Source organism: Perca fluviatilis, chromosome 1 (assembly GCF_010015445.1).
Source record: "Perca fluviatilis chromosome 1, GENO_Pfluv_1.0, whole genome shotgun sequence".
Taxonomy (NCBI): domain Eukaryota; kingdom Metazoa; phylum Chordata; class Actinopteri; order Perciformes; family Percidae; genus Perca; species Perca fluviatilis.
In genome coordinates this window covers 13,569,635-13,595,238 of record NC_053112.1, presented here as the reverse complement: position 1 = coordinate 13,595,238, position 25,604 = coordinate 13,569,635, and the positions used below count along the sequence as shown (strand labels likewise).

The 25,604-nt window shown below is 40.9% G+C and overlaps 1 protein-coding gene across 5 annotated transcripts; it reads right to left on the bottom strand.

Moving 5' to 3' along the window:
• Positions 1-1,430: 1,430 nt before the first annotated feature.
• Positions 1,431-22,132, bottom strand: LOC120558180 (calmodulin-regulated spectrin-associated protein 3-like). Of its 5 annotated transcripts, XM_039799121.1 has the most exons (20): positions 22,016-22,132; positions 21,631-21,875; positions 15,939-16,216; positions 15,130-15,270; positions 14,213-14,299; positions 13,938-13,973; positions 13,361-13,408; positions 11,979-12,117; positions 11,461-11,600; positions 10,268-10,361; positions 10,115-10,166; positions 9,777-9,838; positions 9,658-9,688; positions 6,461-8,915; positions 6,248-6,369; positions 5,836-6,122; positions 5,313-5,412; positions 4,470-4,582; positions 4,232-4,350; positions 1,431-3,111 (listed from the first exon to the last, which is right to left on the bottom strand). In XM_039799121.1, exons 2-20 carry the CDS (start codon positions 21,764-21,766, stop codon positions 2,785-2,787), a joined length of 4,767 nt encoding a protein of 1,588 aa, XP_039655055.1. In that variant the 5' UTR covers positions 21,767-21,875; positions 22,016-22,132; the 3' UTR covers positions 1,431-2,784. The 5 variants fall into 5 exon arrangements, with proteins under 5 accessions (XP_039655055.1, XP_039655063.1, XP_039655069.1 ...); XM_039799129.1 differs by lacking the exon at positions 13,361-13,408; XM_039799135.1 differs by lacking the exons at positions 13,361-13,408; positions 13,938-13,973.
• Between the last annotated feature and the right edge of the window lie 3,472 nt (positions 22,133-25,604).

The window sequence follows — 25,604 nt, the reverse complement described above, 5'->3', positions numbered from 1 at the left end:
ATGTTATAAAAAAGTCATAATATGGTATGTCATAAAATGTCTTAAAAAGTCATAATATAGTACTGTATGTCATAAAAAGTAATCATATAATATGCCATAAAATGTCATAGTATAGTATGTCATAAATAGGTTGAAATAGTAGTCAATATAATATGCCATAAAAAGTCATAGCATAATATGTAATAAAAAGGTGAAAAATAAATATAAAAAAAAATTTAAATATAAAATATAATACTATATAATAATATAATAAAAAGTATTTTGTAAAAATGTCCAAAAAAGTCATAGTAGTCAGAAATAAAAAAAAAAAGTCATAGTATAGTATGTCATAAAAAGTCATAAAAATACAAAGTATAGTATGTCATAAAAGGCATAAAAAGTCATGGTATAGTGTCAGAAAATGTTAAAAATACAAAGTATAGTATGTCATAAAAGGCATAAAAAGTCATGGTATAGTGTCAGAAAATGTTAAAAATACAAAGTATAGTATGTCATAAAAAGTCATAGTATAGAATGTCATGAAAAGTCGTAGTATGTCATAGCAAAAATCTAAAAAAAAGTCATAGTATAGTAAGCCATAAGTTGTCATAGTAAATGTCATAAAAAACTGAAAAGTCATAATTTAGCATGTCATACAGAAGTTGAAAAAAGTCATAGTATATTATGTCATAAAAATTATAAAGTCATAGTATAGTATGCCTTTAAAAGTCATAAAATGGCATAGCATAGTATGTCATGAAGTTTTCATAAAAAGTTATAGTATAGTATGTCATAAAAAGTCATAAAAAAAGTCATAGTATAGTATGTCATAAAAAAGTCGAAAAAAGTCATTGTATGTCATACAAAATATGTCATAACAAAAATCAAAAAGTCATAGTATAGTATGCACTCATTTTTATTTTAATGAGTATAAAGTATGTCATAAAAAAGTCAAAAATGTTATAGTATATTTGTAAAAAAACCTAATAAAAAAGTCATAGTATATCATGTCATAAAAAGTCATAGTAGTATAGTGTCATAAAAGTCATAAAAAATATAGTATAGTACGTCATAACAATGTCATAAAAATAAATAGTATAGTATGCCATAATTTTTCATAGTATGTCATAAAAAGTAGAAAAAAGTCATAATACATTGTCATAAAAAAAAGTCATAGTATAGTGGTCATAAAAAAGTCATAAAAAGTCAGAGCATAGTATGTCATAAAAAGTCATTGTATAGTATGTCATAAAAGTCATAAAAAGTAATTGTATAGTATGTCATAAAAGTCATAAAAAGTCAGAGTATTGTGTGTCATAAAAAGTCATTGTTAAAAATGTCATAGTATAATATGTCAGGCAGACCCTGGCTCTTGGTGTGCGGCCATCTGCCTTGACTGGGAGGGGGAGGGAGAGAGAGACAGACAGATATACAGAGATATGACAGAGAAACTGCTTGATCAGTGGAGTTTATTCCAGTTTGTTATTTCTTACATGAATGCTGGTCTGAGTTACACCAATTTAATTGAGTGTGCTCTACCAAGTGTAGGGATGGGTTTCAATAGCATTTTAGTGAATCTGAATCCAGTTCCGAATACACTTATTGAATCTTGATACGTAGTTTGTTTGGTGGAAAATGAAGATGTCTCTTAGTTAAAAAATACATATGTACACTTTTTTTCACTCAGTATCATACCTAAACCACAGAGATTTGCAGATGGCTGTGGTGTCAGAAAGAGGTTACAAAAAAGGGTGACCTAAGAGAGATTGTGGATGAAAGACTCAATAATGGACTCGTTGGTTGCAGAGATTTACAAATCTAGGTATTTCTCCAACTTGAAACCGGATCAAAAACTGGTACCGGCTATCGGAACCCATCCCTAACTGAGAGAGCAACAATGCCGGTACTTCAAAATGTATGCTTGGCATGACACATATCATCCTCAATATGCTAATAGTTTAGTGGTGTTTAATTAGCATCTGATGCTCATACGTATACCCATTATCAACATATTTTCATCTAACCACACATTTTCACTGTGATATTATTTTGAAATAAGCTTATACCACATACAGTAATAAACCATTTATGCTGTGGTAATCATCTCCGAAAACCACGGACACATTTACAGATCGTTCTTTCAGTTGACTTCTGCTCTATGCATCATACAGTTATGGCTGTCTTTCATTTTTGCAAAACAAATGTGCTTCAAGCCACCTATTGGCAATTGTTGGTTAAACATAAAAGTCGTACACAATAAAAGTCCTGCCAGTCACTCTAACACAGGAAGGCATTTTCTCTGGGGTTTGGCTTAATGTATAAAACTGGTGATCGACTTGAGGACTTCAATCCAGAGAGGGAACAGACAGTTATCGTGTATCGTATTAAAGTCAGTGTTTTTCAATAAACAACTTCATTATTCTTCCGAAAGAATAAAAGTCATGTTTGAGTTTGTACTTTGAAAGTCTAAGTAATGAGACTTTTAAAAAGTACCTCTTCCTTTGGCAATTAACTTAACATTTTACAAAACCTTCCTCTGTATCTCCGTTTACTGCTTAGGAAAAGAAAATTGTGCTGTTAACATTTTCATGCACATTAGGGGGGAGTACAAATTTCTTTCTTTTTTACATTTTGTAGTTTTAGTAAATTCAAGGGCAAGAGAGGTAAGCTGTATGAATACACACACATGGCTAAAGGCTAATCTGTGTGCATATGAATAACTGTTTTTTCATATTTGACTACAGTTTTCACCATAATTAGTGTTTTCTTTAATGATCTGTCACTGTGATGTTTTTATTATGTTGCTCACTTGGAAACGGCCGCCTTCTTAGTAACGCTTGCTCTCCTGCTTCCTCCTCCTGCTGCACCTCCTCCGTGCCAAAGATGGCTGGGGATGGTGAAGGCGTCCACAGTCATGCCCATAGTTTTAGAGGGGATGGCACTAAACTGCTTCCTATCTGAACTGTATTTGTAGATGGACTCCACCTGGGTGGAGCCAATTGTACGCGGGCCCACACCGGTCAGTCGTACAAGCTCCTGGGAGTCGGTGTTCATGGTGTAAACGCCCCTGAACTGGCAGTTGGAATCGCGGAAGAGGATGAGGAAGTGGTTGGCAGGACTCTTCTCCATCTCCTGAGGTTGGACGTAAGAGAAAGAAGAGTGCAAAAAGTCATATTGGCTGTGTATTTTTAGTTTTCATCGGCTGCAATGATCTTCGAACATGACCCGTTACAAAACAGCAGTGTCTATTTGGGGCCCTTTGTCATGTTTCAGTTTCACAAAAGAGACATTTCCCCTCTATATTTATTTATTGTTGTTGAGGCCTAAAGTGGTAAAATATTTCACAAAAAAAGCAGTTAGAGAAAAGTCCAAAAACCATAAAAGAATGTAAGTGTATAAGAACTTTGTTTATTCTTCTTTCCTCTACAATTAAAGCTATAGTGCGTCGTTTCTGTCTCCTCCATGAGGAATTCTAAGTAATGACAACAACACTGTCGGCACGTCCACATGATCCAAGCCTTACGTGATCGCGCACGCGCCCTCACCCCTCCCCCACGCAGTTGCTAGTAGCCACAGAGGACCCGAAGGATTCAAAAACCACGATGGACTCTTCAGAAGAGGTCATTATCTTCACTTGAGTTTCTGCACGGGAAAGTCACCGGACGCCACAATCGTCTGAACGTAGCCATACTGAGAAATCCAGAGAGAGTTGTGTGGAGCTGATAGTCTTAATTAGCTTTGTAGCAACTCATTTGGCAATGGCTTGAATGTAACGGACGTTCGTTAATATCCAAAGTTACGCACTAAAGCTTTAAGCATTTCACAAACCCTTTAGATTTATCTTGTGACCCTTCGGATGAGCCCGACCCTTATATAAATATATAATATATATAAAGTAGTTAAAACTAGCTCCACCTCGACCAGCTATAATTGTGAAATTCTACTTTTGTGTTAATGCATCAGTATTAGCGAGTACTTTTTACTTTTGAAAATGTAAGTACATTTCCCTGATATTACTTCTGTACTTTTACTTAAGTAGGATTTTAAATGCATGACTTGTAATGGAGTATTTTTACATTTTACATGTATTTATTTATTTATTGAAGTAAAGGATCTGAGTACTACTTCCAACACGGCATGCAAGTACCCTAGTTTGGTAACAACAGAATTCACAGCTAGATGAGGATTAATGTCATGTATTTTACTAGACGTAGCAAAGTGGCGCACAGTAAAGTATACATTAATCATCTACCTCAACTATCTTGTTTTTTTGGGTCTCGTTGACCTTTCCAGCGAGGCAGCAGCGAGAGAGAGCGTTGTGGATGATGAATTTGTTGGACTTGAAGCTTGGTTCTTTGAAGAGCTTTGGACCTGCAAATACAAACACAGGTACACTTAGTTATGCTAATCCGTGTGTACAATTGTAAGCATTTTGGATGTGCATACAAGTACTCAAAAATTGAGAGATACTGTACTGTGCAGTACTGTACCTGTGTATTCAGGGGCAGGCGAGGTCCCATTGGAACCAGTCTCCCAGTCTTTCTCTCCGTTCTGATTTGCCAGTTTACTTGGAGTCACACATCCTGAAGGTGAGTCAGGGCGGCTGTTGGAGAAAAGTCAATCAATGAACCACCAGGCCATGACTTCACATTTTTTTACTTTATTAAAAATAGCAATAGAACTAAGGTTAACCTGTAACATCTAGCATTCTAACGTACATTTAGCATGTAGCATTGGTAAAATCTATAATAAGCATCACACAATAACATCCTAAATGTTATTGTAATTTGATAATATTTAGTATTTTAGCATTCCTTTCAGAGTAATTTGGTCATAGATCCATTCATACATCGAGGTACCCTGCTATGAACCCAGGAGGTTCATGTGGAAGTGGAAATGTTGACATTTTGTTTGGAAAAAAGGAGAATCCTGCACTCTGTTCTTGCTTATAGCTTCACCATTTCTTAAAGAAAAATAATGTTTCACTCCCTCTGGATTGATAAAGGTCCAGAGGGACCGAAACGTCAGTTTTCATTAATAAACGGTGATGCTATAAGCAAGACCAGAGTGCGTGATTTTCCTTTTTGTAAAGTCTGTGATATTTTCCACCGCACCTCCACAGAAGAATTGTTGGAGGTGCCAATACATACTTGGAGGGCCATGAATTTCTAACCCAAATTTTCATCCCGTGGATGAAAAGATTGGGCTAAAAAGACAAAACAAAGAAATCTGACTGACCAGCACTGCCATCTCTCAAGCCATGCTACTATTGTGGCTAAAAGCTGTATAAATGAGAGTAAAGATGCATACAAATGACCTATGCAGCGGAGTACCTGTGGGGTTTCTTAGTGGGGTCACCACATCTGTTTCCTGGCTCGTCTGTAGCTGCCAAGTTGAGGGAGGAGTTAGAGTAGACCTTGGTCAACCTAGAGCCTGGAGAAACATAATCAGTTTAGTCATTGAAATCATCTGCACACAATCTTAAAGATGCAGTAAGTAAGACTTATAAAACTAACTTTCTGTCATATTTGCTGAAAGTGACCCTATGTTCGAGTAGAACTACATGAAACTGGTAATTTAAAATAGAATCCGGCTCCTCTGGCAACACCTACAGCCTGTAATGTGATTGGCAAAATTCCACCGCTAACTGTGTGTTAATCACTGCTCATGCACATGCATTCATTCTCCCTTGTGGGGGGGAGGGGCTTAGGAGACGGTTTTGGGCTTTAGCAGAAAGGGGGGGAGGGACTGAGAAGTTGTCGATGTTCAAATTCTTTGGCTAAGTCCTGGATCTTCACAATCCTACCTACAGCACCTTTAATGTGTTGATAACCTTTTTTCCACTTTTGATTTTACCATTTGTTCCCTTGGCTGGGCTCAGAGACAGCTTTGTTTCCTCCCTGGTCATGCTGCGAGGACGGGAGCGGGTTTTCTTAGCGGAAGATCGTCCTTGATTGGTTGATTTCTGCTGAAGCACTTTGCCCAAGTCCTCCATGATCCTGAGTTGATTCCGCCGTGCGTACTCCTCTTGCGTGAAATTTCCCCGCCGGCCTGGTGTAGCAGGAGGCGTGGGGGAAGGTGAGGTTGTGCCTGCAGGAGGTGTATTGGAGGGAGATGCCACTCTTTTGTCTGAGAATGCCGGTCTGAAACCAAGAGGAGGTAGGTTACTTTTAAATGGGTGCATCTCGGCTCAGGATTAATTAGTTGACAAACATATAAAGCGATGCAAAGAACTTTGTAAGCATTCATAAATGTGTTTGTGTGTTACCTGTTTTCCCTTTCTTGCTCATTCCACTGTCTCCTCTTCTTCAGCTCCTCAGTTCTCTTCTGCTGTTTTTCAAACAGCAAAGCTCGACGCTGGGCCATCTCCTCCTCACTATGTGCGTCCCCCTACAACCACACAAGCACAAAATCATATACCCAACTGTCATGGCAGAATTAATGTAATCATTCCCTTTCATTTTGTTTTGCAAACACTCACCTGAAAGAATAATCCAATTCCTCCTCTCGCCCCGGACTCATTCTGTTGTCCACTTGGTTCCAAAGTTTCAGTCTCTTTTGTCTGTTCTTGTTCAGATTCAGTTTGTTGTTCTGGCAAATTGCTGGCTCCTGTGGCCAGACCTAGCTGCTCTATGGGGTCTAGAGGTTGTGCAGCAAGGACTCTATCATGTTCCATTGCAGATTCTGCATGGTCGCTCATAGAATCAGAGGAAAAGTCCTGCCCTTCGTCAGTTGGCTCATCACTGCCCCCCTCTGGCCCTCCGATAGATGACAGCGAGACCTCGATCATGCTGCAGTGCTTGTCTGCACCTCCGTCTCTTCTGCCTTCACCTATTGCGCTGAACGCAGCAGAAAGGGACAAAGTCTCGCTCTCAAATGAACACTCGGAAGGAGCGCCAGAGCTGCTTCCACCAGCAGCCCTTGGGCGATCGTGTCTGGGCTGCGTTAAGACCGGCCGCCCTCCCACAGCCTCCATGTCCTCCTGCTCCAGCTCCAGGCTGAACTGAGTGGGCGTCTCGCTAGAGGCTGTGTCTGAGGTGTTCTCGTCAGCCTGTGGCTGCTGGGTAGGCTGAAGAGACTCTGGAGGAGTCCGCTGCCCACCGATACGGAAGGAAGAGGAGGTCTGAACCTGACACTTGCTGGGGGACACACGTCGCAAGTGGGGGAGGGTGTCCACATTATGGGTCGGTGCCAAGGCGCGGTTGAACTGGGGAAACTTGAGTTCGGAAGGCCGTGGGTGAGGCTGATGTTGGACACGCGGGTGGTGCTTGGGGCTGCGGGGAGTGGAGGAGGAGGGGATCTTAGTGCGAGGAGCTGGGCAGGAGGAGGAGACGATAGTCTTTGGGGAGGTGGAAGAGGAAGGAAGGTGAGAACGACGTGACGGGGAGGAGGCAGCACTGGGACCTGGAATCACCCAAGCTTTACTGGTACTCCTCGTAGAAGTATTTGTCGGAGTTCTCGGTGGTGTCTTTGTTGGGGTGTGAGGAGGCGTTTTGGCGGTACTTCTAGGTGTTGATTTCTTTTGGGGTGTATTTTTAGGTCTTTGGTTGCTCATGAGCTGCTGTTGCTGTTCCGTAAGTTTCTGCATGTCCTTTTGTAATGACTGCAGAGCTTCGCTCAGTTTCTTCACCACTTCGTTGCACTCCAGTATGACAGCTTCACCTCCTTTCTCTTTCTCTGCTCCTTTCTCTTTCTCTGCCCCTTTTTTACTTTCAATAGAGAATGTGACCTGCTTCTCTAACCGAGGAGGATTGGAAACAGATGGCTTCTCTTTCTCCTTCTCTCCATCCTTTTCTTTCTCTTTCTTTTCCTTCTCTTCCCTCTCCTCCTCCTGTTTCAGTTGCTCCTCCATGCAAGTGAGGCGCTCCTCCAGGGTGAGATTATCCTCCTCTGCTCCCTCCCCTCCTCCCTCTCCTTGCTGTCTTTTCAGTTGAAGGAAAGCAGTTTTTCCAAGCCTCTGTCTGTGCCTGGTAAAGATGGCCTCAATGCGTTTCTTTTGGGCTTCAATGCTTTTGCGCTTTTCCTCCAGACGAGCCCCCAACTCCCAGGCCTCAGAGCCTGGTTCAGGGCATCTGGGACCTGGGCTGTCCTGGTGGCCCGGTGCCCCTACTGGGGTGGAGGGTGTATGTGGAGTTCCTGGGGTGGTTGGAGTCGGAGCAGAGGCTGACTCCTCCCCGGGAGCAGCGGGATGTCTTCTTCTGTTGTCTCGTCGCTCAGCAAAGCTTGTCATGTGTGGACTGTTTCTGGTGCTGTTGTTAGCGGGTCGAATATTACCAGGGGCCTTTCTAGGGGTTTCATCCGATGCTTCAGAGGAGTCAACGCTGCCATCTCGTAGAACAGAGTCGTCATCACGTGACATCTCGGAGGTGCGTCCTGATCTCTCCCTCCTCTCTCCTGTTCCTTGCCTTTCAGTGTCACCCACTTCTCCACCGACAGGCCGGTGGAGGACTCCAGAGATACAGGGAGCAGAGCTACTGAGCTGCGAATTATCATTCTCAGGGGAGTGTAAGAAGAAACCAGCAGGGGCTCCTTCGGGGCGTAACCTGGGCTCTGGCCTTCCTCCCAACACTCCTCTTCCACCTTTCTCCGCTATCCTTTCCTTCCTCCGACCTTTGCCGCCAGGAGTATGAACCACCTGTAGCGCCTCCTCGATGGTCGGCAGTTCTCCCAGTGGTGTTGTGTGTGCATAAGGGCCCCAGGAAGAGCGCTGCGATGGCACAGAAGTGCTGACCAGGTGGCTGAGTTCCTCCGGAGGGCTGTACGGGACACAGTTCATCCCTGCTGATGTCACCGATGAAGTCATTGCAGGGAGGCCGTTGGTGAGGCTGTCAGTGCTGACAGAGCGAAAGACAGAATCTATTGGGTTTCCCATGACAATGTCAACATCACTGTCCAGTCCAAATGGGATGCTGAAAGTCACTGCTGACAGAGGACGACTGCAGAGAGGTGGATGACAATGGAAGGATGGACAAATGGATGGGTTGGGCCAACAAAAACGGTAAAGCAGAGACCAAAATTAAGATAAAATATGAATGCAACACAACATTTACTTGGGCTGGGTATCGCCACTGATTTCCCGGAATCAAGTCAGATTCACAAGGTCCCAATATGATTACATTTCAGATTTGATTACCGATTTAGTGTCGATTTGGGATATTTCACGTACAAAACAAATTTCGCTTAGATATGAAAGAGATTCTACAATTGTAGGTTTCCCTCTAACTGCCGCTTTATTAAAACTATCAATGTTTACATTAAGAACTGATCCCAAAGCAGTTACATTAATGTACATTTTATTCAACATGAAAACACTGGAGCAGTCAACACAATAAAGTGCAGCTCTACAGACTCTACAGTCAGTGAGTATTCAGATATCTTGAGGTGAGAGGTCAAGAGACCCTTTTCAAAATGGCCATGCCAGTTTTTCCCTTGGCAAAATGTAGCTTATCTTTGGAGCATTATGTAACCCCCTTTCCGACAAGCTAGCATGGCATAGTTGGTACCACTGGATTCCTTATGTCTTCTAGTTTCATATGATACAGAGATCGATTGTGGATTTTATGAACCGCTATTGGAAAATTCAAAGGAAAATCGATTTAAATCGGAAAATCGATTTTTTTTCAAACCCAGCCCTAACATTTACTATAGAAATCACATGAAGCTTTGAAGTATGACTACCTGATTTGTTTCTTTGTCCAACTTTTGTTTTCTGCAAAGAGAAAAAAAAAAAAAAAAACTGAAGTCAAAAAGAAAGGTTAAATAAAAACATTCAGTGCATTTCTTTCTATTTTTTTTACCAGGTGACACTGGGGAGCAGATGGGCACAAAGGGTTGTTTGAAGATGAAGGACGGAGAACCACTGAAACAGAAAAATACAGTAACATGCTGTTCATTCATTCTTTTTTTAAAGCAAATGAAAAATGTTACATTTGTTATTTTCTTTGTTTGTTTATTTAGGATACTAATTGTTCACAATATGTTACAGCTTTGATTCTAAGCCTGGACCAGGTTAGTCTAGTTTTGGCTCAATAAATGATGTAGTATTTTAGGTTCAGATTTGTTAAGGAGTACAGTCATGCCTGATTTTTCTACCCTGAACATCTTTGTGTGGGTGGTATTAGTGGGATGCTTGTACCTGTTGCTGTTCCCGCTGACAGGACTTGTACAGTCGAGTAACCCTGATACATCTGAAAGAAAGAGAAACATTGCAGTTTTACAGGCCGATCGCCATTGGCCAATATAACAATGTTACAGAAATGTTGTCAACAACATACTGGAAGTTACAGACCTGAGAGGTCGATGGGTTGCATGGGCTGGACAAAATCAGGCTTCTTAACCTCAAACCACTCCAGCAGCTCAGCTATGAAGCTCATGATGTTCAGCTGAGAAAAAGAGCATATTAGGTTACCGTGGAGGTATAGGGCTGGGCAATATATTATATCGATAACGATATAGGTTAGATATCTTCTTAAATTTTGGATATGTGACAGTGTTGTCATTTCCTGGTTTAAAGGCTGCATTACAGTAAAGGGATGTCATTTTCTGAACTTACCAGTCTGTTCTATTATTTGCCTACACCAACTTAGTCAATATATCCACGTTACTGATGATTATTTATTAAAAATCGCATTGTGTTAATATTTTGTTTATTATATTGATATATTTGGTCAAAAATATTGTGATATTTGATTTTCTCCATATCGCCCAGCTCTATGTGGAGATGACAAACATGTGGAGAGAGGGCAGAATAAGCAAAGAATCTTTGTGACTTAACACTTAAAGAACAGACCTCCCGCCGGCAGCCGCGGAAAGTCGTTGTTTACATGATCCTGTTTAAATCGATCTAAAATAAAAACCATAACAGCGAGAGCATTAATTCTTCTTGCAGAAGAAAGCTAAGGCATGGGTCTTTTGGGTTATAACGTTGTATGCTCGTGATAAGTCACGTTAGGTGATGTCCAGTGCAAAATGCAGCCGTACCATTTATCTATTGCAGATGAAACTATCAGAACACTTTTACACTCCCAAAAACTAAACCATTCACATAGTTCAAATAACTTATGGAGTGGAAATATTTTGGATCAATATGATTTGTGTGTTTATTTAGTCAAATTTGATGAAAACACATGTCCCATTTATTTATTATTTATGACACAATTATTATTGTTTATTGACTTACAAACCGGTTATCCTGGCAGACCATTTCTATTGCAGAGATCACGGAGTGTCAGTAGAGATAAAAACATGGCAGGATGAAGTCATCCCAAAGAGTAACTACACCCAGGCTGAAATCCTGCTTGTACTGCATGATACTTTTGCTGCATAAAGAATTCTTTTTCTGTGGAGTTGCCTTTTTTTTAACGCTTACTTGCATGCCTTCTTTTTTCAATCCACACTCTCTTGCTCCTCACTTCAACTGCACTGATGAATCTCCAGCGTATTCATTAATAGCGGAAATGTAAAAGGTAACGTAATGCTTACATGCAGGACCGGTGGAGCGTAGAGCAGGTCCTCCACAGCGAGGGGGCAGCAGCTCTGTAAACTGCTTTCACAAAAATCTTTGATCAGCTGCAGGTTGTAGAGACTGTCTGTGACTGACATGGTGTCCTTCAGACACACATCTGGAAGGAGCAGACAAATAATACATAAACATTTAGTATGTACGTGTCTGTCAGAGGTAGCTAGCAAATAATTTTTGATTCACTGTAGATCATTTACAAGATGCTATTTCAATGTAATAATGCTTTGACAAAGGAAATATAAAAATTAAACATGAAATGTATATTCCAATAAGAGTCAAAGTTGTTGTACAGATGTAGAAATAAGAAATGCTCTCTCATTGAACCTAACCACATTTTTTGGAAAACTTTTTTTGAAACAAGGGGTCCGTGATTTCAGCTGTTTAGTCTCTGGAAGCATACATTAGCTAAAAATAAATATTTAATCATCCAATGTGTACGTGCATGCGTGTGTGGTTGCGTCTGAGTACATGTGTGTACCCTCTAGAGGCAGCAAGCTGGAGCTGTAGTAGTGCAACACAGCAGCTATAGCGCAGCCATTAGACAGATCTTTGACCGCAGAGACCAGAGGGAAAGTAGGAGTCAGCTTAGACTGCACTTTGTCCTTCCTATAGCGAATCTAGGGAAGAAAAGAGAGGGAATGAGGAGGAGAAGGATGAGGCAGGAGAAGAGGGTAAAAACAGGAAGAGTTGTGTAAAGACAAGTAGGAAAAAGAAAAGCAAATGGGCAAGTGAAGGGAAGAGAGGAAGGATTGTAAGGCAGATACAGACAAAATTACAAATTTGAAAATAAAGGTTTACATTATGTTTAAGAGAGTTAGTGTACAATCAGCCAGGAAATATCCTTTTTACACTACAGACAATAAATAAAACCATTAACTTAAACTATAAAGGCAGCCAAACTCCAGGAAAATTGCAGAGAAGTAAACCCACAGAAACAAAGCGCAAGACCAGTGATGCCTCAATTAAGACACATTTGCACGCACACACACACACACACACACACCAACCAGAAGGTGCAGTGCAAAGGTTAGCAAAAAGAAAATGAAAAAAAAATATATAAAATGAAAAGAAAACTATGGGTAGAGAAATGTCAGTGATTATAAGTGAAGATGAGGACGTTTGCCCTCCGGTGTCCATGCAGCAGAAACAGGCACTGACGTCACTGTGACCCTTGATCATGTAAGAAATACATAATCAGATAAGAAAAAAAGTGAATTTTATCAAAATGAAAAGCTTGTATGCTGTATCACGCTTTTAATGTCCACAAGAGATAAAATACACCCAAAAGAATCCAACACAAAACAAACGCTGCATGTGCATCAGCTGTAACTTATGCTGAATGATGTTACGCAGCCTTGTTGGAGGAGGGCAAAGGTGAAATGTTCAACATCAAAGAGTAACATTTTACAGTAATACGCCTCCTATAACATGGCTTAGTAACACGCACTATAAAGAAAAGCAGTAAAACATGAATTGAATATGGATAAATACTGTTAATAGCTAATGAGTTGTAATTGGTCCATCCAACCTCGGGGTTGGAATAGTGATTAGTTTGCAGTCAGTCAGTCAGCAGGGGCCAGGATTATTTTAGTGGGGTGGCACAGGGGGGGGGGGACCAAAAATCTGTCAGGGGGGGCCCATGAGATTATTTCAGAATACAGCATAGAAAATAGGCGGGCAATCATATTTCATGGGGGGGCAGGTGCCACCCCGGGCCCACCCTCTAGACCCACCCCTGTCAGTCAGTCATTGGTCACGACAGCGTGGGACAGGTGTGGCGATTGGTCAGTCTGTCACTCAAGTCGCGTGCGGGAGACGTGGAGGATGAGGGTGAGAGAAGAGTGAGGTGTTATACGTTACCACTGGCGGCTTATTCCCCGACTCCTTCAAACAAAAAGCGATAGCATGCTGGATGGGGGGGGATGGCAGAGAGAGGGAAACAAGCATAAATGACATGGGGCCGCTCATCGTGGGAACCGCCACACCACAACCTGGCACTGCTCAGGGAGAAAAGAGCGGAGGGGAGGAGGAGAGGAAGGGGAGAAAGGGGACAAACAAAGGGGGGGGGGGGCGCAGAGGTGCTTCAATAATCAGCAAGGGAGTAATGCCACCTCCCTCCCTCCTCTCCAACATCCCCCCCCCTCTGCTCTGATAATCTGGGCAGTTTGAGATGAAAACTGATGACTGAATGTAACAAAGTCATAAACACGCCAGTGTCCAAAACATCATCAGTTAATAATAATAAGCAGTTACAGGACATTTGTAATTGGTCAGTTGAAAAGGTCAGCAGTTATGTAAATGACATCATACACTAAGGCACTTTCATAACGGGACAAATAAAAGTTATTCGAGGCATTTTCCAGCAGGCACCATAACGTCAGCCACAGCAGATGGACGGACTCAGAGAGGAAGATAGACAGGAGAAGAGTACACTTACGGGGACTAGTTTCCAGTACCAACGGTTGGATTGACACTGCCAGAGAGCAAGGCATGACAGAGACAAAACCAGGGGGGAGAGAACAGAGAAGCAGAGCAACGTCGATGTTAGAAGCTTCAGCAACACAGCTAGTGTGAGAGACAGCTGCTTCACAGCAAAACATCATGCATATATATGTGTGTGTGTGTGTGTGTGTGTGTGTGTGTGTGTGTGTGTGTGTGTGTGTGTGTGTGTGTGTGTGTGTGTGTGTGTGTGTGTGTGTGTGTGTTTTCTACCGAGTCCTGAGCAGTCTGCAGGTCTGTGCATGTCTGCGACTTGGTGGGCTCTTCTTCTTCTGTGATTTCTCTCAACTTCTGGTTCAGCTGTAGGAAGTTAAAAGGATAAGTTGACTGCGTTTCATCCAAAACTTTATTAAGATGTTGTCCACGAGAGACAACAACCAAAACATGTAAGGCACACTGCTTTGTTAATGTAAAATAAAACAAATTAAGAAGACTTTACTGAGATTACATAATACATGAAAACCAATGTGTATCGTCATCTTCAGAGTCAGAATCACACACAGGCAAGTGAATCCTATAAAAAATCCAAAACATAACATGTGTACAACAATGTCCGGCTCCACACTTGTTGAACCTGATGCAACAAAATAAATGAACACCAGAGAGAAAACTGATTAGTACACACAATATATATATATAAATAAATGTGGAGCAATATTGCAAGTAAAGAGCCACCATGTAAGGAAAATATAAATACAAAATATATAATAGATAATTGTCCAGGTCCATGTGCTTACCCCATTGTTTTTCTTGTTGAAATCTTGTTTTTCATCACTAATAATCATGCATATATACCAATATCTTTTGTGAAATTCAATATACGTCTGCATTTCTTCAATAGGCTTATTTCACAGTCCAATGAAGACATAAGGTTTAGGACTTTAAAAAAACAGTACAGTCTGTATGGGAAGAAGAAGATTTCTCCTGGTTTTTGAAAGCCCAAACAATCCAAGTGAGTAGCTGCAGCAGAGTGGTTCTCAAGGCTGCAGCTGCCAGTGAACGTTGATGATTTTGCATTAGTAAACCACATTTAAAATAGGTCTCAAGTGGAAAAACAGTAAACCTTTAATCAAATAACTATATAAATATAAAAAGGATGGCATCGTTTGAAAGGGATTTTGCGGTCTCACCCTGTTGACCCAGAAGAGCAGAGCGTTCTCCCACGGAGCCCCGACACCCATCTGCTCCGCCTCCACCGCCATCTTCACCCTGCCCACCGTCTCTTTAGCAACCAGCGTCATCAGAGAGTCAATCAGGGCGAGGTGGGCCTTCTGCACCAATCACAAGATTAGTGTCAAATCAGAAGAGGTGAAAATCGAATTTACTCGTACTGACTCTGTAGGTACAAGGTGCTTAAGCAATATTTTTGAAGCCTTTCTACATATGCCACTACTAATCTTCTATATTTTGTGACACATGTATTTTCTACTTTGCATATGAACTTTTTTCATTCCTCACAAGGTAAGATTGCTAAATATCACTTTATTCTTTAAATACTTTTCTTCTACCCTTTCTCCTTCTCTTCATCCCTCTGCTCTTTCTCCTTTTCATCCTTATGTCCTTTCTTCATCCCTTTGTTCTTCTTTCTCCTTCACTTCATCCCTCTGTTCTTTCTCCTTCTCTTCATCCTTTTGTCCTTTCTCCTTCCTTTGTTCCCTTCCTACTTTACTTCCATCTGTTCTTGTCCTTACTGCTACTCATTTACTTCAATATTAGTATTTAATCCAACAAACTTTTCTTCACTTTGGAAAATGCTAATTACTGCTAAATACTTACATATCTACTTAGTATATAGCATTTTCCACTGTGGTATTTAGTTTTCATAAATACCTAAATAATGGGCACGTAACCAGTGGAAATCAAATGGGGCAAAATGAACATTAAAACTAATGACCATACTCATAAACAGCTACACAAACACATCAGGCCAAACACTCACCGTCTTGATGGGGACGAAGCTGAGGTCCTCCTCGGTGACGTCTGCATCCTGGACCTTTGGAGTGTAACCTTTCTTAATGAGGAACTGCAGCAGGGCAGAGTTGTCTGCCGGGGACCCCTGCGCTGCTGGCAGAGAAACCCCTTGCGCCTGTGCCAGCAGGGCCTGGGCTCTGCAGTAGATCTCCGGGGAGAGAAGCAGCTTGGAGACGGACGGCTTGAGGTGCTCTTGTTCATACTGGTCTTTGTAAAACGGCTCTCGCAACTCCACGGGCACATTTTCTGAAAAAGGAAACAGGAGAGCGTCGTTGAGCTTTTTAGTCACACTAGCATCATGGCTCTAGGGGTGGTAATGTTGGTCTGTCGGTTGGTCCACCACTTTGGTCCAGAATTATCTAAAACTCTGATGATTGTACAAACATAGCAGTCCAGAGAGGATAATTCCTACTGACTTTTCCTCTAGCACCACCAGCAGGTTGACATTTTGTGACTTAAGTGAAACTATGACAACTTTTGGATGAATTGCTATAAGATAGACCTGCCCAGGGACTACGGGCGGAAAGTAGCAATTGTGCTACAACCTGGTGCAATGTATCGCTCCTTGTACTTATACAAGGTAAATATTTAATTGTGCATTGTCCCTGTTTAACCTTCTAACACTGTTCCGGTCAAAAATGACCGATTTACACATTCCCCGTACCATAAATATGGCATTTTTCATCATATTGCCTCAATACCTTATGATATCCTTCACAAAAGGCATTTGAACACATAACGTTCATTGTGACTACTTTCTTTGAATTGTGAGTGATTTATTCAACTTAGTCACACTTTTACAGTCAAAAATGACCACCTTTGGAAATTAATGGGAAAGAGTATAATTTTCATCCAGGAGATAAAAGACATCTCCATACACACACTCCTACAACTTTCCTGTGTTTGTGTACCCATTCACAGGTGCAAAGCTTCAATTTGCAAGGGACACTGCACCATGACTGCAATTTACCATGTGTGCGTGTGAACCACCAATGTTCGCACACACATGCATGCACGCACACACAGAAACACACACACACCCACAAACAGACACACATAAACACACATATACACACACATGTACACACACACACATACTTCATGTTGTCAGTTCATGTTGTCATGTTGCCACTTGTGCATGTGAACCACCTATATTCACACATGCATGCACGCACACACAGAAACACACACATACACCCACACACACTTTGTAAATTACAGATATGCAAAGTGCCCAGAGGATAAATCCTAATAACTTTTGTAAGTCAATGTTTTCACTTTTTTAGAGAAATATTTCAAAATCTTCATGGATTTAAACAAAGATTGGTACAGACATTCGTGGTTCCCAGAGGATTAACCGTAATGACTTTTGGTGATCCTCTGACTTTTTATCTGCAGCTCAAGAATCAGGTCAAAAATTCAATTTGTCCAACGCTTTGTTTTATAATACCTGCAAAACTAATGACATTACCAACTGCTCTCAGCTGTACTGACTTTAGTGCTAGTTAGCAAATGTAAGCATGTTAACATGCTGAACTAAGATGGTGAACATGAAAAGCACTATACCTGCTAAACATCAGCATGTTAGCATCGTGGATGCGGTTATCATGCTGAAGTTAGCATTTAGCTCAAAGCACCTCTGTGCAGCCTCAGAGAGCTTCTAAAAAGGAAAGAAACAACCTTGCTAATGAATGCAAAAGAGCTCAGAATTAATATTTCAGTGGATTGCGGAAGCTAAAAGAGTCCACTCAATACAAGTGGAGATAATTGTTAAGAGAATGGAGGTGCTCATTCATCTACTATAGGACATTCTCTAAACTGCATGTGAGGAGGAACAGAACCATGAAGTTTATGGTGCAGATAAGATATTGCTTGCAGATACAAGAGATGGTGAAAAATGAGGCAGCTTGGCTGCATTGTTCTACTCTAATGCAGAGAATTGCTTTGTGGACGCATTGTCCCATGTGGAAAAGCTTGCAAAGTTCACGCAGGCTGCTGCTGCCAAGCGAATGCAGCTCCACTATCTCTTCTATCTGTTCTGGAAGATAAAACTAAATAACTACTGGATAAAAGTGAAGAAGTTTTCCAACTATGGAGATTAGGTGACAGTTAGTGAAAGTGTCTCACTGCAGGGAGTCTGCAGGAGAAGATAATGTCATCATCTGCATGGACAGCTCGGCTAGGTTCCCCAGACAAGTGTGTGTGTGTGTGTGTGTGTGTGTGTGTGTGTGTGTGTGTGTGTGTGTGTGTGTGTGTGTGTGTGTGTGTGTGTGTGTGTGTGTGTGTGTGTGTGTGTGTGTGCATGCCGAGTAATCTATGGTGTACTTAGTAAGAAGCTCAGACCATTATGAGTGGGTGATTTCATAGACACATACACACTGTGGACACAAAAACACACACTTCCCTGGCTGACCCATATTCCCGCTCTGGAAGGATGTCCAAGGAGTCGGGATAATCCTGAAGATTGGAGTGGACTTCTTAAAGGAAATATCAGAGTCTACATCTCTTCCATTTACTTCTACAGTCAATCCTCATTCCGTTGAAGCCAAGGAATTATCAACTCCTTTCTACTTCTTTATCTGTCCCTTACACATCTAACTACGATTCATTATAAGGGCTACAACTGCTCTTCTTTCTCTCTCAACCTGCTGTTGTGAGGCTCTCTTGTGTAACTGTAACTCCTTCTTCCCATCCAGAAAAAAAGAGAAATTACTGCATAACCACAATGAATTTGAATAGAAGCCTCTATCTGTGTCACTCCACTGCAGTGTGACACACACTGTTTGGGGTTAAACCCCCCGCCTTTCACACTCTGCAGCAGTGGGAGGAAATAGGACTGCCGTCACCATGGGAATGGTGGAAATGGAAAGTGGCCATTCTGTCCCGATCACAGCAGAGGCGATGAGACTGGACTGCAGAGTAGGAACCAGCTAACCCATTTAACATAATACTAATTCAATCAGGGGCAAAAACAGAAACAGGCCTGTGCAGTGCAGCTAAATCAGACCAACAGTGTAACACTGTATGGATTGTATGATCAGTTAGAAATCACCATTTCAAGTCTCGTTACCACAATGTCCTCACACATATACCAACCTATGTTTGGGGTTGAAACCCCCTGCCAGTTGTTTTCTGCATTAAATGATTCATGGTTGTATCTATATAATGTCAGGAAACTGTTAGAAGTGCCCATTATAATATTTCAGAGCCCAATTTGTCTTCAAATTCCTTGTTTTATCAGACCATCAGCCCCATACTTAAATATATTTACTTTCATAAAGAAAAGCAGCAAATCTTCATTAGTGAGAAGTTGAAATCGGAGAATGTTGAGTACTTTTGCTGCAAAAGAAACAACTAATCAATTTGGTGGTGGGGGGGGGGGGTATATCTCGAGAGACTGACAATATTTGGTAATCTGTGTTGTCTTTTTTTAGACTTGTTTAAAAATCTGTTCGTTTCTAAGAAGTGAAGTTTTAATTTTTTGTTCTGGTATATTTATTGCCGTTATTTTGTCAGTTGTACATTATCCTTGTCATAATATCTGTTGTGTAATCCATTATTCTCTACATATTTTAGTATTTCTGATATGTTTTATTTTATTTTATATCTGTGCTTCTACAGTATCTTGATCAACCAGGATACTCAGTGAGGTCATTTCCTGGTTAAGATAAAACTTCATCACGAGGGACATTGCTGTAAAGCAGTTGCAATACAAAGTGGGAAGAGTGCAAATATAAAAGTCTAAGACAACAATAACAATAAGGTGCAAATCCAAAGTATAGCCTATACAATATGTATATACAATGCCAAACTCAGGTTAACAGTATGGATCATAAACATATAAACAGTTTAATGGATCAGTGGAGGTTTAAAAAAAGACATAGTCAGGGCAGGTCATTGAGTTTTATACTTCATGTACTCATATACTTCACTTCTTGACTGGCTAAATGAATATTATTGTTACCATAAAAAGACACGAGCTTCATTAATTTTCACCTTGTTAATAAATGACTTGGAAAAAACTAAAATGTTTTAAAAATAACAACAATCAACCAGGAAGAAATGTCACTGACAAATATATTGTTTAGAATAGTCAGAATGAATCTCAGCTGAATCAGGAGTGGGTATGAAATATAAACTATTATTATTATTAGTGGCTATTTTTAAGGGCCTTTATTAAAATTGTATGAGACTCCCAGTGACCATTTTCCAGTTGACAGACAACAATGAAGCCTCCCCTGCTGAGACGTTTTCAGCTCATCTCTCCTCCTGTCACAAGGACTGGTAGACCGGACACAAATGTAACATGAAATAATATCTAATACTCGCAGAAAAACCTGGATTATTACATAAAGAGAAACTACAACTTAACTATTGCAATATAAGATTGCAATATTAGCCCGGTGTGACGTACAGGGCTGATCTTTCACTGGAACATGTCATTCGTACAGAAACTGGTGTGAAATAACAGAAACACTAAGCACTGAAACAATAAGTTGATTGAACTTTAATAAAAGGTAGATCATTTAGATCAATTATCAAACAAAATTGCCAATTATTCCCTGTTTCAGCATCTCAAATGTTAAGGTTTACTGATTTTCTCTGTTTCGTATCATTTGTTTTCAAAATATTAAGGTTAGTCGGACACAAATTTTCACTAGGCTATTTATTTATGTAATTCTATTTATATACTTTTTTGTTTTTGAAGTTACAGCATCATCATAGTCCTGACAGCTATAGTGAAAATAATCATTAGTTGCTGCCCTAAAAAGGAGCACCCTACAGCAGGATGTCATCCATAATACAACAAAACTTTCACATTATACTGTAAGCCTTATAATACATTATTTCATCCATTGGATTGCATTATACTGTACAAGTGTTACATTAGTATACCTTACTGTAATGTTTGGCCACTCAAAAAAATATTACAATGCAGGTACAGGTAGAAATCAGCTTTTCCATTGCTAGCATATTTCTCAAAATATATTTATATAGCCAACAACTTCTCTGTGCAGCAGTTTTCACCAAAGAAAATCCATTGTCTTATAAGACCCACTAAGTCACCTTTAGTAGCTACTGCCACGCGCTATGGCACAGCGTGCGTGAGTAACACTGACACAAATATGCGGTCCTGACCCAGTTACAGCCGGCCCACACGTATCTATATATGTTTTGTAATGGTTATAGGTTGTATGCTATAGGTTTAGTTCTGCAGGTTATATTTAGGCTGATGAACCCCTCCACAGGCCTGATGGAGCCTGACAAAAGGCTTTGTTGTACTGCAGCGATGACAGCCTCCAGTACCTTCATGCATAACGCACCACTGAGGAGATCCCTCCTGACAAGCCTCATATTCATGCCAATAATTGGATGAAACCCCTTTCAGTATAAAATGAAGGTAACCTACATGCAGTGTTTAGGCTGCACAGCCAGGGAGGCACGCACAGGCTATAAGCATCAGTGCAGCGGATGGTAAAGGATGGATGGACGGATGCTGCTGGGCAGATGGATGCTGGAGGCTCACTTGAAATAAAACGGCTAGTCTAACTCAGAGCTCCATATATACGTATATAGGCTAGCTGGATCAATTATTAAGCGCCCCACCCAAGCAGCGCCTCAGTGATGAGAACAGCGGCGGGGAAAAGACTGGGGTCTACCTGCAGAGCCGTACGATTTAGACAGCAGCCACCGGACGCTGGCGCAGATCTTGGCCCGGTTGAAGTCGTACTGGTCCAGCGGTTTGATCTCCGGCACCGAGAAGGTCTTCTTCATCGCCCTGGGAGAGTCCACCATGGCCGCGGTGCGCTGCGCCGCACGGAGGAGAGGCAGCAGGAGCAGCACTCACCGGGGAAATGGGAGGGGGAGGGAGGGAGGGAGGAGGACCCTGTGATGCAGACACGCACTGAAAAAAGATTGACAACAAGACGTCAAACAGACAGGGTGAAAATAGAAATATGTGGCATCATATTATCATAGGCCTGAATAAAACAAATCCAATAGGCCTATATGGAGAATAAAATGACTCCCGTTAGAATAGCATACCGGCTCCAAGCCCCCCGTAAACGTCACATCTCAGCCAATGGGGATGTCACAGAAATAGGTTTAATATTTTCGACTCACGTAAAAGCAGCAGCAGCAGTACCAGGCCTGGTGTTCTGCTGAATAACAGCCTCGCTGTTTTTGCCTGTGAGAGCAGATTAGAGTTTCCTGTACTGTAGGCTACGGGCAGGGAATACAACTGTTAGTAACAGTGTCCCCTTCTTCCACATGGGGGTGCCCTTGAGCAAGGCACCGACTTCACCCCCAGCCAGGTGAGCAGAAACATTCTATTATGTAGCCTATTGCAAATTGCAGAGAAAAAAAAATGGTTTCGATTCCGAAGTCACAACGCCTACACAACATTTTATCTATTCTTATTTATAGGTGGCATGCATATAACGACAAACCGCAGTAGCTCTCATGAAAACAAGCTACAGATAAGAATACATTAGCAAGTCCGCAGTCTAAAAACGAGTGAGCAGGGTGGTTTCTGTGTCAGGGAATAGGCCTATGTTTTGGTTGCTGCACAGCAGTGTAAAAATAAAGTGCTTTCATCACTGAATCATGTCGATTAAACAAGATGGAGAAGAGGTGCAGATAGTCTTAACGTGAGTGAGTGAGTGAGTGAGTGAGTGAGTGAGTGAATGTATGAGTGTCTGACCTTCTCCTGCATCAATGATCGATACTGATTCAGTGTTTAATGGAACCTGTTAAACTGAGCCTGTAGTGAGATACTGCCACTTGACTGGGCTCCTATTGTGAGAGTCTGAGTCAAATCTGCAAAAAAAACAGACAAAACAACAGAAGAAAATGGGGAGGAAACTGTTGCTCTTGTCTTTCAGTTTAAAGACATGCAAGAAAAGTGGAATCCAAGAATATATAGCCTGTGTGTCATGCACAAATGATGAAGTTAAGAGAATTAAACTAAACACACATGGAGCGTTTATTAGATCAACAAGAGGAGTCTTTGAAATACAAGTCCATGGGCATACATAGCCGATTACACACTGTAATATGGATCTTTCAGGGCGTACTTCTCAGTCGTCTTTAAATCAGCAGAAGCACCGTCAGTCAGTACAGATGTCACAGAACCAGTTTGTTCTTCTCCCGTTTGGCTGCTGCATATTTCAAACATCACGTACATGAACATTGGTTTTGGTAGTTGACTTTCCTCTCAGAGTCAGTGCAGTCAGGCCTACTATCTGATGTGGTCCATCAGATCCTTTACAATAAAAAGTATAACAGGCGCTTTCTGTTCGAAGTGGAGGCTGGCTTGACTGTGACACCAGTTGTTCTGACTGAGTGCGGAGGAGAAATAACTAAGGTTTGTACGGACACTGTCGTGTGTTTTTTAAATGTAAACAATAGTCTTTAAATCGCAACTCAGAGAGCCATTACCAAATCATATTGGTTTAAATAAGAGCGTTGGAACTTACACAAACCTAATTATCTTTTTCAGTGATTGTTTTCTAAATGTCAGATGTATCACGGCTCTTATTTTCTTAGTAATCTCTTGTGTAATCAGTGGTGGAAGAAGTATTCAGATCTTTTACTTACGTAAAAGTATTGAAAATTACTTCACTGTAGGCTAGGACCTGCATTCAAAACCTTACTTTAGTAAAAGTGGGCTATGTAAGTCTATCAGCAACACTGACTTACAGTATGAAAAGTAAAAGTAGTCAAAGTACTCATTGTGCAGTAAAATGTTCCCTGTTCCCTGTCAGTGTTTTCTTATTATATGTGATGTTTCTGGATTGGTATTACTGCTGCAGTAATGTGTATAGGCTACTGCATTTTACTGATGTAGATGTTGTGCTCATTTTAACTTATTTAGATACTTTTGGGTAGTTTTATATACAGCAATGCATCACATTCTGTAAGCTCATCATGTTTGTAGCGTTGCTGTCCTGTGATAACCATGCATGTCAACTTCTTATGGTATCAGAAAACAACAGATTCCCACTCCCATCTCGTGAATACGGACGCTTGGTCAGGTGCCTTTGTCGTTGTTATAGACGCTAAAAAGTCTCCTTTAAGCGTCATAACGCGCTTTAACTAAACGCGCTTGGGCGGGACGATTGGCGTCCCTTTTGACGCAGATATGTGAAGGAAAAGGTCGTGGGTGGGCTTACGTTTCCGTGACACGCGGGCACGGAACGGTTGAGTTTAGGAAAAGGTCGTGGGTGGGCTTTAGTTTCCGTGACTCGTGGGAAGAACGGGACGTCCGTAGAGTGAGAACGGGTTGCAGAAAAACATTTTCAGCTTTGTGAAGATGCATTTTACAGCTGATCCAAGAGGGTTTTTATATATATTTACCTTAAGATGTAGGACAATTTTCTGAACACAAAAAAAAAAAAAAAAACACTTGATGCTTTAGTTCATCACAAACACTTATATCTGGAGATGCATGGTTTTCACTGGACAGGAAGGGCATGAAAAACTGTCATCTGAAAAGCAATTAAAGCGGTCAGTCAAATGTAATGTAAGTACAATGTTTGATATGTAGTGGAGTAAAAGATTAAAGTTGCTAAAAATAGGCATATTCAAGTAAAGTACAAGTACCTAAAATGTCTACGTAAGATACTTGAGTAAATGTAATCTACTTAGTTACATTCTACCACTGAAACATCACATTCTGTCTGTATAAAAGGTAATATAATAAATCATATTGCTAATGTCAACTGGTAGCTATATCTATATCAAATTTGGCACACTTGCTTTGCAGTTTTGTGGTAAAATATTTTCATAATTCCAAATTAAAAAAGATAAAAGCCCACCTCATAATTTACTTTTACATTTTCATTTAGAACAGTCTAGTTATAATCCTGTCTGAAAGAAATTTAAATCCACATGGTCTTTCTTTGCTTCAATACTTCGGTTGTGGAAAAAACAATTTTTATATTCAGGTTGATCATGTTTTTCTTCCTCAAGCAGGTCAACTATGGGTGGCTCCTCATCCAAGAAAACCTTTATCTGGCAGAAGAAGAAGAAGAAGTCTCCTCTGAACAATGTCTGGAGTCAGCTGACGGAGGCCCTACCTAATAAGAAGCGCAAGAAGAAGAGTAAACTGTCACTGGATAATCTGAACCTGGATAAACTGAGGAGGGAGAAGCGTTCCCAGAAGAAATTTTCACTGTCAATAGACAAGAAAGGGCAGAAGCATTCCCAAAAGTTTTCACTGTCAAAAGACATGAAAGGGCAGAATCTTTCCCAGAAGTTCTCACTGTCAACAGAGAAGAAAGAGCAGAATCTTTCACCAAAGAAGTTCTCACTGTCAACAGACAAGAAAGAGCCAATATCGCTGAAAATACCCTCTCTTGGTAACACAAGGAAGGAGTCGACACAGACTACTTCAGCAGAAAGGGAGGAGAAGGACAGAGGAGGGCTGGGGAACCCAGGAGAGCAGATAAAGAAGAAGTTTTCTCTCCCTCTGTGATGGAAGAAAAATGGACTGTAAAATGAAGCAAGTGTCTAAAACGAGAGACAAAGAGATTCATGACTTTCCAACAGGAACGCCAAATTAGCAAGAAGTAACCTTGAATTTGGCAGGAAGATAAAAGCTGTCAGTAAACAGGCCACATGAGAGTCTAAA

Coding starts and splice junctions, on each gene's coding strand:
- LOC120558180 (XM_039799121.1), bottom strand. CDS start 21,766: ATGGTGGACTCTCCCAGGGCGATGAAGAAGACCTTCTCGGTGCCGGAG. Junction 10,362..11,460: donor ACGCTCCACCGGTCCTGCAT/GTAAGCATTACG, acceptor TCTTTTTCTCAG/CTGAACATCATGAGCTTCAT. Junction 4,351..4,469: donor GCCTGCCCCTGAATACACAG/GTACAGTACTGC, acceptor TTGTATTTGCAG/GTCCAAAGCTCTTCAAAGAA.